The sequence below is a fragment of the Hyperoodon ampullatus genome, assembly GCF_949752795.1.
Source record: "Hyperoodon ampullatus genome assembly, chromosome: 1".
Lineage (NCBI taxonomy): Eukaryota > Metazoa > Chordata > Mammalia > Artiodactyla > Ziphiidae > Hyperoodon > Hyperoodon ampullatus.
In genome coordinates, this window is record NC_136914.1 from 62,766,004 (window position 1) to 62,778,095 (window position 12,092).

Genomic DNA, 12,092 nt, shown 5'->3' on the forward strand with positions numbered 1-12,092 from the left:
CCTCTAGGATCAGAGATCAGGACCTGAAGCCGGAAAGAAATAAGAACTAGGGTTTGAGGGATGGGGTAGAACTAAAAAGAGGTTTTGGCTCTGGGTGTTTCCCTGCCCTTTCTCAGGTAGTTATGACAAGCTGCAGAAGACAGAGGGACAGATTCAAAGGAGGTAGCACAGATACCTGTCTTTCAACACTCAGCACACACTCTCGCATCCCTCCACCATCATCCCCCTTCACTCTAACAAATACATTCTTCTCCCTCAAATTTCTCCCCAATCCCCCTTTTGTACATGATTGGTTTCTTATTATCCAATTTTACTCTCTACCAACACTGTATTCTCCCTCACCATGCTTCTCTCTGAGGCTCGATCAATTTCATTCATTTCTATTCTGCTCCTGGTTTCTACCTCACTTTCCACATCATGGTTCTTTTCTCCTTTCTGTCTTAAGTTCATGAGACAATGAAGCCAATGATTTGTTCGTTCTCAGAGGACATTTTCTTTCTTTCTTTTCACTTCTTGGATGCTTTGTTGCTCAGCATGGGCCTCTCCAGTTGCTAACTTTCTGAAATCCCAAGGAACAGAATTCTTAGTTCTACTCCTGGTCTAGCTGGTATAACTCAACCCATACAAACTGCCCTGGTCCTTCGAGTCTCCTCATACTCTATGAATTTCACCAGATGCTCTACACTTGCTACAGACGATGATCTTTAACTCTAATGAGTCTCTTTCTCCCCACCAGACATTCTATGTGAGGATAACTGACTCTTCTTTCATTAGTGCGAGGGTAAGACCCAGATTGGGTCTTTATTTAGACCGCTCCTCTTACTCTTGCCTCAGACAGAAGAGCACATCTGTGTGCACGCACACACTTGCACACACACACACCTAGGAAAATGCCAGCCAAGCTTGGGAAAGAAGAGTGAGGAGCAGCAAGTGATTTCGTGCAAATAGGGGTCAGTTCAGTCCCTTTGCTGCCTGTCTGGTGGTGAGCTTCTTGCCTGAGGTCTCAGTGGTAACTTCTCTGTCTTTCTCATTGACTGTTAAAACAAGGCCCACAGAAAAAAGCACAAATGTAGAGAAATGGAGACCAGTGGAGGAGTGTAGGTGAAGAGACAGAGTTAAAGACAGAGATCCAGGCAAGGAACTACAAAGAGAAGCACAGACACCAAAGCAAAGATAGTATTATAGGTTGGAAAGCAGCAGGGAGGTTAGGAGTCAAGAGGAAGCTGGGAGATGGGACACCAACTCCAAAACTTTCTCTGGCAGGAGGGAATTTAGCCTGCAAAGGAGGGGTGGCAGGGGCGGGCGGGTTGGGTAGAAGCAACTTTAGGAACTAGATGTTCCACCTCCCCTTGGTCCTGGGAGCTGTGCCCTGTTCAGTGGTGGCCCGCCCCAGGCCTCCACACATGAGCCTGCAATCCCGTTCTAGTAGCTGAGAACCGGGGCCTGGCTACCTGGAAGCCACAGGAGCTGGGGGAGGTCCCAAGACCCCTGGGAGACTCTGGAGGAGGGGCTGGGCTCAGGACAGGGGCTGAGGCCAGCTCTGCCCTCCAGATGGGCTCATCCAATGTAGTGGCTGCTCGGGGGGCAAGCACAGTGGGTGCCAGGGGCTCTGCAGTGGGCTGGGGCGCTGGAGTCGAAAATCGGCGGATCTCCTGGACTCGGGCAGTTTTGGGAGGCACTGAGGAGGTGGGTCCGGGAGTCGGGGGAACCTCATCAAAACAGAACATGGCACTTTTAAGTTGGTAGGGCTGGTGCCGCATGAAATCCAAAGCCTTAATGCCCTGCTTGGGGGCTGCCCGAGGCCCTTGGGATTGGATCTTACTAGGGAGAGTTCGGGCAGCTTGGGGGAAAAAGGGTGAGAGCAGTGGGTTGTAAGCAATTGGAGGTGGGGCACGGATATTGGGTGAATATTTCCAGGAAGGGGGCAGGGAGGGGGTAGGAGAAGGGCTTCTGGGCCGAGGGCCAAGGCCAGGACCAGGTGCTTCCACCACATACCTGTCCGCTCGGCTCTGACGCTTGGCAAACAGCTCCCCACCCCTGCCTTGAAGCCTTGGTGGTTCAGGGATTCCAGCTGAAGGGGCCGCCCCATTCACTAACCCATCGAGGAACCCTCGAGAAGGGGGCTTGGGAGCCACTGGGGGTGGAGTCTTAGGAGTCGTAGGGGGTGGGGTCTTAGGAGCCATTGGAGGCGGGGTTTTAGCTGTCACGTGAGGCAACGTCTTGTAACTCCTGCCCCCTGGTGGCTGCATGAAGTTGCAGGCTTCAGCCCCGAGGCTCAGGGCATCCTCCTCTGGACAAGATTCCGCACCCCCAGCCCGGGGTTTTTCATCCAGGTTCTGCACCAACGATAGCAGCTCCGGGTTGGGCGAGTTCTTCGTCTCCTCATTTCCCGGCCGGAACATCTGCTTTCGAGTCCCCCGACGCCGGGCCTCCTGGAGGATGCCGGTGCGAGCAGCTGGCACGGAGATGCGCTTCTCCCGAGCGCTGGAGGGCTCAGGGGCTGCGGGGCCAGGGGCGGGGGCCTCTGGGCGTGCAGCAGGTCGCAGAGGCGCCGATAGGAAGATAGAAGCGGTGGAGGTCATGGCAGCTCCGCTAGCGGGGGCGGGGGGCTCTGGGGCTCCGCCTGGCGTAACAGGACGATTGGGGGCTGGGATGTATAGGGAGCTGGTGGCCGTCACGGGGCCGGAGGAGCGTGGGGTGCTGGGGGAACCGGGGGTTGACACGTGGCTGGGAACCCCTGAAGAGAAGCTGGGCAGAGGAGTGGTCCCCTGCGGAGAGGACAGGAAAGGCGGTGGGACGGCGCTGAGGCCTCCCAGGCTCTCATTTGCCCTCTTGGGAGCCAGGGGCCGGAAAATAACCGAGGTGGTACCTGGCCGCTGCCCTTGTAAGCCCGGAGTAAACGGCCTGGCTGACCGGTTAAAGATGCTTGGAGCTGGGGTAGAGGCTCCACCGCTAGGGAGGAAAGGTCTGGGGCTGGCTGCAGGGGCAGGCGAAGGGCTGGATGGGAGCACAGCAGCCTCTGGCGGAGCGCTTTGTGCCCGAGGTGGTGACTGCAGGCCCTGCCCGTTGAGCGTGGCGGCTGGACCATCCCCGGCCGGCTCCTGGGTGCTGGAGTCTGTGCGCTGGCGCTGCTGTTCAAAGAGTTGGGCCCCTCCTCCAGAGGCCTCACTCAGCTGCCCTCCCAGCCCCGGGCCCTGGCCCTCTGCTGCGCCTGAGCTCGGCCTGGCCAGCTCCATGTCCAGGTAGGGGCTGTCCCAGTCGGACTGGTTGGTGAGGCTGCGGGCGTCGGAGAAGGCCTCTTCGTCCAGCTCGGACTCACTAGTCGGAGGGATGCCGTCCTCCTCCCCGGCGCCTGTCCCCGCGGCAGCCCCAAAGCTCACTAGGGTGTACTTCTTGGCTCTCTGCCGACGTTTCTTAAACATCAGTACCCCCTTCGAGTGGGGGTTGGGGGCTGCGGTTAGCAGGGATGCAATCGTCCGGCATTTGGTCTTGGCCTCCTTCACACTTCTCTCTTGGAGGCTCTCTGCCCTTTGCAGTTCTGAGGAGAGGAGGAGGGGAATGGTCAGTGAGCATCTTCTGTTCCCCAAGGCTCTCACCTGCCCCCCGCCCCCCCAGCCAGCTCCCTCAGGCCTCCCACCTCTGGTCTTCTCACTGGCCTGACCCACAAGGTCTCTCCTGCCTTTGGCAAAGTCCTCTAACTTGGACCCAGAGTGGAGGTGAAAGGTGAAACCAAGGACAGTTGAAAGGAAGGCAGAGGGTAGTTGGCTGCCCTGACACCACTCTGACCATAGCTGTCCTCCTATCCTCTCTTCCCTCCTATCTTTCAGGAGATTGCTCTTACCCACACCACACGCATGCCTCCCCCGCTTCCCTCCATTCCTGGCTGGCAATGTGAGGCTGGGGTAGAAGGGGGTTTACTTCCCCTGGCAGGCAAGGACATGAAGCAGGTCCCAGGGTAAGAAAAAATAAGAAGGGGCACTTTTCTCCCACCAAAGAGACCCTGTTAGGGGACTTCTCAGAAAGTTTGGGGCTTATCCCCTCTTCCTACCCCTTACCCTATAATAAGGACACAAAGGATCCTTAGCAATGAGGATCTTCATTCATAATTCCACTATCATCATGTGATCCACGTCATATACCTTCATAGAAATAACTCCCACCACACATCACTTCAACAAGAATATGGCTCTAGGGAGAGGTGGCTATGGGCATATTTTCTCATCTGTACTTTTCTCTCTCATCCCCATATACTCTAGCTTATATACATCCCAGTTCATATACACATGTATAAATACACGTGTCCACACAAAAACATACATGCATACTCAAGGTGGCCCTTCTTCCCAGAATTCCCCTAGCAGAGACACTGTCACTAATTGTTGGGACAAAATTTAAGTGCCTTCTAAATCCAAGGTGCTCCGCTGTGCCTTAAACCCCTGCTACTCACAGGCAGGGATGGCTTCAGATCTGAGATGCAGGAAAAGCCAGAGTGCTGCTCTCCAAGGAAAGCTTCCAGATCTTTTAGGATATCTCAAAGTCACCAGTTGATACAGTCTCCTTTCCCCCAAGCTGAGGGTGGGAGTGGGGTGGGCTTCTTTGACAGTCAGAGCTGCCCCCTATTTTCCAAGCCTTCTGGGTAGAGAGCTCAGGTAGACACTACCAGGCAGGCACGCAAGCACTGTGTGCTAAGGGGAGCCAGGACAGGGTTTCCCATGCCATGTGGGGCCTGGGAGGTGGAGCCAGGAAATGGGAACGCTGCCCTGCTGCTAGGACCCTGACTCGGACACAGATACTCTCCGATCCATGATCCCCAGTTCCTCCTGAAAAATTCTTGAAATTCCATCTACTTTCCACTCAAGATATCAAAGCTCCCTTCTGATTAGGGCTCTCATTCCACCCATTCCAACGTTCATACCACACAATAGTACTGTGGACTAGAGATAGGCACTGGAGTCATAGTTTAGTTCAGATTTTTGGTTCTTGGGAGAGTTACTTCATCTCACTGAAGTCAGTTTCCTCATCTGTAAAGAAGGATGATAACATAACGTCTACCTCATAGGGTTGCTATGAGGTTTAAGTGAGATAATGTAGGTAAATTTAGCATTTAACCTAAGCCGCACTGTGAGTAATTATTACTATCAAAGCTTTCTTGACACTAGCTGCACATGTATCCAGACACTTTCTTGTTCACTCATATCTTCTCCCATGGACTCCCACATACATGCTTTCATGTATTCATAGATTACTCACACTTCTCTCTCACACATACACCCTCTCTCCATGAGTTTTCCATAGCTCATGTGGTCACAAACCCCTTTGACATGTGGCCATAGCATCAGCCCATTCTGAGAAAAGGGCAGTGAAACTCCTAAGAAAAGAAGGAAGAGGAAGGAAAAAAGGAGGAGGGGGTAAGGGAGTAAGACCTTTCCCAAAGACCTCCCTTCCCAAACTATTGATGTAGTCCCCTCCATTCTAGATTCCAGAACTCTCTTGGCTGTGGGAGGGTAGTACCTGCATAGAACGGGTCCTGGAGCTCAGGAACTGGGCTTGGGGCTTTGTCGCAACTGGCTTGGCTGAGAGGCTCTTGGCTGATGGGCTCAAAAGTCTCCATGCCGAGAAAGGCAGTGTTGGCTGGAGCAGAACCAGTTTGAGGCACCCCCCACGCCTTTTAAAGCCCCTTTGTCTTATCCCCAGAGCTGGTAGCTGAATGAGCTCACTGTGCTATTTTTGGAGCCTGACCCCCTCCCTTCTCTGGGCTGCCCCACAAACCCTGGTATGATGGACATGGACACCTGCCTACCCTTCCCCCTACCCCACCACACTGGACAATGAGGTCTGCTTGGCTAAAAATATCCCTGAGCCACTCACTAACTACAGTCTCACCGAGCATGATGGGGAAGGGAGAGGGTGCTAAAATGAGAATTGGGGATAAGCATGAGATCGTGGGTGTGCATCTGGAATTTCTTTGTGGGACGTGGGACACTCTCAGGGATGTCAGATGGTAAACTGTCACGTCCTTAGCCTCTATTCCAGACTTAGAGGCACAAAATTCTATGGATCAGGAATCAGAATGGTGGAGGGGAGGAACGAGAGATGAGAACTAGAGGGGTAACCCTGAGATCTCCAAGGTGACAAGAAAGGTCTCTAGAGGAGGGGTATGGGAGGCATAGGACAGGGAGAAGGTTCACTCTTAGACTTCGTTCTGTAGCTCACATCAAAAATAGTAAAGAGCCTGAGATAAGTGGAACTGGCTTTTTCTGCTGGGGCCTACATTCTCGCCTAAGATAAGAAGCCAAAGATCCCTCCCTCCACCACTTCCTAGAGATCTCATGACTATTCCATAGCCTCCCAGTCCCCAGGAATCCTAATGGAACTAGCAATGTCAAAGGTAGCTCTGATGCTATGCCTGCGATTCACACTGAAGAGTCCCTGTATCCCTGTCCTGCTTCCAAATACTCCCCTGACCCATGTCTGCACTCTGCCCTCACCCCGTCTGACACCTAGCAAAATCATAGCAACGACAAGCAAACCCTTCATCAATTCATGTCCCTTTCCAACTTCCCTACTTATCCTGTTCCTCGGTTGGGTTGAGCCCCCTGTACTTTTTTGTCACCCTAGTTCAAACAGCAAAACTAATGGGGATCATGAGAATACTTATTTTCCCCTCCTATCCATTACTCTTCTCCACCTGTCCCCAAGACTGTATCCAAGGGAAGCATAAGGTAGGTGGAATGTATGGTTATGGAGGTTTAGATTTAGGGCTGAGATTGAAGGATCCTGACTAAGGAAAAGGAGTTCAGGCACTCACTGGCTTGTTTGGCCTTCTGAGTATAGGTGGTAGTCAGGTCTTCTGCCACTGGGTGGGGAACAGGCCCCACCATAGGGATGAGATGAGGGCCAGGCCGGAGGGGGCCATGGGGCAACAGCAGGGCCTCAGCCGGGGGTGGCTGAAGGGTTGTCCCATCCTCCCAAGATGGGGAGCTCACGCGGCTGTCATCCTGGCTGGGAGGGCCAAGGACACCAGGTGCTGGCTCTGCAGGGCTGTCAGACAGGTAGACCTCGTCAGGTGGGGCTCCTGGAGGGGTGGGCCTTGTTGGGCCTCGGCGGCGGGGTCGGCGGGGCTTTTCCTGGGTGGCTGGGCCATCAGCATCACTGTCTGTCTCTCCATAGTAAGCCTCACTGTCAGGGGGAGAGAGGAGGCTCCCAGGCTGGAGAGGCTGGGGAACTGGAGCACCAGGGGGCTCAGGACTCAGCGGAGACAAGGGTGACAGTGCCTGAAGCTCACCAGGGGATGGAGATCGCACAGGCCCCTCGTCCTCTACCCTGGATGGAAAAGATGACAGAACTTAAGAAATGAGCTGGATGACTGAGAGCTAGAGAGATCTGGAGGAGATGGGAGAAGGATGTAAGGGGGGAGAGGGGACTGGCATGTAGGTGAAATGGATGGGCTGGGAAGAGTGGAGATCTGAAGATGAGCTGGTAGGCCAATCTGCTTGGCAGGCTTTGACTGGAAGTGGGTTTAAAGAGAGATGTGATGATAAAAAGACAGGCAAGGGGCCTAAATAGGCCCACGCACCCACATTCAAGTGCTTTGGGAGGCATACACAAACATCTGTACTCCAGCACAGATACACAAGCAGAAATGGGTACTTGTCAGTAGCTGAAGTCAGGCCAGTGAGACATAGAGCTGAGACAGGCAATGGAAGCCCTGGACTAGGGGGATGGGTGTAGGCTGGGGTGGCAGGGGTCCATACCGCCGCACGGTGAGGACAAGCTGATTCCCTGAGTCATCGATGAGGCTCATGGCTCTGGCATGAGAGAGGCTGGTGCAGGAAACCCCATTGACGGCCAAAAGCTGATCCCTTTCCCGGAGTCCTGCTCTGCCAGCCTGGCTCCGTCTCCGGATCTGAGAATGTGTTGGAGGAGAGACTGTAGGTGAGGGAGGGCTCCAAGGAGGGAATAGAATGAAAGGAGTTAGGACAGGAGGGACTGGTGTGTGGATGGAATTTTACTTTACAGGGTAAGAAAGGATGGGGAGGGACAAGGGGTGACAGTTAAGGGGGGTCAATCTAGAGGGAAGAAGGTACAGCTTTGAGAGAATAACACATCCTTTAAAGGGAGGTAGGGTAACCACTGAATGAAAAAGACGGGGAAAACTGCAAGGGGGGACGGGACGTACTATTGTAGAAACGGTGGTTATCCCCTCAAGATTTTCCTCCAAAGGAAGTATCTATACTAGCCAACAGTTCTCTTCTAGTCCTTGGAGTCCTAGGCACCATTTTCTACCCAGTCAAGATTTTAGAACAGTACTTCAGATTGGAGGGAGTCCAGCAGATTCTGAGGGATTGCGATTGTGTATGTATATGTGTGCCGGTTGTGCACACACATGTACATATGTTAAAGTAGTAATAGTAATAGTGGCTATACATTTAGTGCTTACTAAATGTTAGGCACAGTGCCAAGCACTCTACATGTTTTATTGAATTTAATCCTTAGAAGTTAGTACGTATGGAGTAGGTACTATCATTACCTACATTTTATAGTTGAGAAAATTAAACCTGTGCTATGAAACCAAAATGGTAACAACTTCATCTGACAGGTCATATCTTGCCATAACCCTCCTAGCCCTAAAAAAAGTCTTGCCTAGTGAGAGAAGGGATCTGGCGTAGGGAAAGTGGAGGACTGAAGGCTGGGGCAGGGCAGGGCTGGGCTGGGCTTGGTGAGAGCCTCAGATCATCACATACCAATTTAGTTAGAGAGAAATTACAACCTTCCCTACATTCCTGGAGTTTGGAGTGGAGGCACAGACCCAGGAGAGCAAAGACTGGATGGCCAGCCCTGGGCCTCTGCTCCTATGAAATTGAGGCACAGTCTTCCTTTTTCTCTGCTCCCAGAAACCAGGAATTCCCTTTTCTAATAGCCCCCCACAAGAAGGCTGTGCTCAGACACTACTCCCCCCGTCAGATGTGAGCATGCTTCCTCAACCACCTACCCACCCCCACTCCACTTCTTCACAGCCTCCCACTTCTCCCCCCACAGGCCGCCACATGACTCTTCCCAAGTTCCCTTGGGTTCCCCTTTCCCTGAAATCTCAATATAGGCTCCCTTACCTTGGATACCTGTAAAGGTTTCCTCTGCTCGGCCCCCCCCTGAAGTCGGAAGCCCCAGGGGGCTCCCCCAGACAGTGTGACCAGCACCTCCTCCTCAGCACCCATCTCTCAGCTTGGCCTATGGCCTTCGGAGTTTGGACAGTGTCCCAGGGAGAGAAGTCGAGGTGCTGGTACCCCGTCCGGCCTGTCTGGCTGTCCTGCTTCTGCTGCCCTAGGCCTTCCACCCCACAGCACACACCACAGGCAGGCAGCTTGGCCCTGAGATCAGTACAGTCCAGCACACATGTCCTGTCAATCGAAGCTGTGCTCAAAATAGTTACCGGCTGTACTCCCCTCCCTCCCCAAGCTGTATTACTCCCAGAGCTAATTATAGTGAAAACTTCTGCCCTCCCCTGTCTCCCATTCTCCTGCATGGGCTTTTTACTCAGGACTCAGAGTACTAGCTCTGTGGGCTCTATAACTAAGGTACATCCTTTCAGGGACTGTGCCTTCCCTGATAGGATCATGGACTAATCCCAACTGCTCTCCTCCAAAGCTTATTCCAAAGTGGCAGCAGCAGGGGCTTCAATTCCTGAGCAAGGAATGGCTGGGTTTGTCCCACAAGATTGCAAGATCCCCAGAAAAGAGTGCCCCTTTGCTGTATGAATTAACCTATTAATCAAAGTGGAGATCCATATCCCACTGCAGTGCTGGGTGCAATGTAGAGGAACTCTGTTCAGCCTGCTCCAGCTGAAGTGTTGCCTGTTCCATAAAGCTTTTCCTGCCCATCTCCTCACTCCCTACCTATAGAATTAATCCTTCCTTCCTCTGGGCAAAATATGTATCTTGTTCGTATTTCTATTATTGTAGTTTTCAGCCAATATTACGGTTTGTTTATATGCCTGTCTCCCTCCTAGATTGTGAGAAACTTGAAGGCAAGGACTGTGTGTAAAAGCCAATTAACAGACCCCAGAGAAATGACTGATGTAACAGGTGCTCAATGTTTGGTGAAATAAATTACCTCTTACAACACATAGTTGGTCATGGAAAGGTGGGTACAGATAGGTGTGCATAAACATGCCAACCCATGTTAATAATAAAATATTTAGTTATTTTTAGGTTTCCATTACATGAAATGCCCTATGTTAAGAGATCTCTTTCTTTTAAAAAACATAATATTATGGTGCTGTAATTATTAAAGGCTACAGAAGTCCCTGGAATAGCTGCTCTGATAGCATGCTAAGTGCTGTTTCCCTTGGTGTTTGATGTAGTCATAGAAAGCACTTGGAATTTAGAGTCAGAACTGGACTTGGATTCTTGTTCTATCATTTATTAGCTGTATGACCTTGGGCAGTTACTTGACCTCATCAGTAAAAAGAGTATCTAAATATCCATTCATTCACTATTCAAACATTTATTGAGCGCTAGCTACATGTAAGCCATTGTGCTATACCAGCGGCTTTCAATTAACCCTGCACATTTGAATCAATTAAGTGCATTTGGAATCACCTGGAAAACTTTTAAAGCTACTGGTTCCCTAAAATAGGAATGTGTGTATGATTAGATGATGTGTAATGACATTTTACATATTACATAAATTTATATATTATACAAATATATTATACAAATTCAAGAAACTATGAATTTAAACTCTCTTACTAGGAGTGCAACATTAAGCAAGACAGAGGATACCTACTTTCCTATGCTGATGTGTTAAATGGGTTAAATTATGTGAAAATACTTCGCAGAGGGCCCAGTTTATGGCAATTGCTCAACAAATGTTAGCTGAATTTGGCAAATTACTAATCTAGACTAGTGGGTCTCAATCTTCAGTGTGTGATGGAATTGTCTAGAGGGCCATAGCTTGCTGGGCCCCACCTGCAGAATTTCTGATTCAATATGCCTAGGGTGGGTCTGCAGTTTCTAACAGGTTTCTCAGGTGAAACTGATACTGTTGATCCCAGGATCACAGTTTGAGAAGCACTGACCTCCACTATAAACTCCTGAGGACAGGAAAAATCTGCCTGTTCACTAAAACGTGCTCAAAGCCTAATAACAGATTCCAGCAACGACTAGAAGTGCAAGTTTTTCAATGAATGAACCACTTTGTGCCTCAGAATAACTAAAATTTACTGTGCACAATATGAGAGTAAGAACTTTTCCCCGCATTGGTCATAAAATTCTTCATTTAACGTTTTTCTCCCTTTAAATGCTTCCTTTACACCAGTGCTCTTTTTCCCCATTTCTTTTCTTCCTTATTAAAAAAAAAACTTTTATTTTGAAATGAATTGTACATAATACATATGAACTATTTGAAAATAACAATAATGTAAATATCCATGTGAATATTAAGAAATAGAACACTATTAATATTATTGATGCTCCATTATGTTCCTCCCAATTATACTTTTCTCTTTCCCTCCCCAGAGGTAACCAACAGCCTGAATTTTGTTACTTTGGGGTTTTTTTGTTTGTTTGTTTCTTGTTCTTTTCGCCCCAGGCCAGGCTGCTTGCAGGATCTTAGTTGCCAGACAGGGACAGAAACCAAGCCCTCCAGCAGTGAAAGCGTGGAGTCCTAACCACTAGACTGCCAGGGACTTCCCACTTTGTTTTTCTTTATAGTTTTATCATACGTGTATGTAATTACAAAGCCTCATTTAAATTGGCGAAGAACTTTTGTTTGTTCACTACTGTATTCCCGGACCCAAGAACATGGCTGTAACACAACAATGCTTAAAAAATAATTATTAAATGAAAGGATTATTGAAAGGATTAAATGAGGTTATGTATATTTTTAAAACTCCTACAAATATTAGCTACAATATTGTTATTATTAAATGGCGTAATAATAATTACTCCAGGAACTGTAGCTCTTCCAACAGGCTGGGGGCATCCTAAGAGTAGAGATTATATGGCTGTGGCAGTGCTCTGCATCTAAACCAAGGCGCTCTATAAAAACGGTTAACTAATAACGGCTGACCTTTACTGAGCACTTACTACGGT

At 50.0% G+C, this 12,092-nt stretch overlaps 1 protein-coding gene across 2 annotated transcripts; it reads right to left on the reverse strand.

The window, feature by feature from the left end:
• Window positions 1-1,373: 1,373 nt before the first annotated feature.
• SYNPO2L (synaptopodin 2 like) lies at window positions 1,374-9,215 on the reverse strand (the record flags this gene model as incomplete). 2 transcript variants are annotated; one of them, XM_079718880.1, is made up of 4 exons in its annotated part: window positions 1,374-3,538; window positions 6,809-7,323; window positions 7,755-7,906; window positions 9,120-9,215. In XM_079718880.1, 4 exons carry the CDS (start codon window positions 9,213-9,215, stop codon window positions 1,374-1,376), a joined length of 2,928 nt encoding a protein of 975 aa, XP_079575006.1. The 2 variants fall into 2 exon arrangements, with proteins under 2 accessions (XP_079575006.1, XP_079575005.1); XM_079718879.1 differs by having other exon boundaries at window positions 9,111-9,215.
• Between the last annotated feature and the right edge of the window lie 2,877 nt (window positions 9,216-12,092).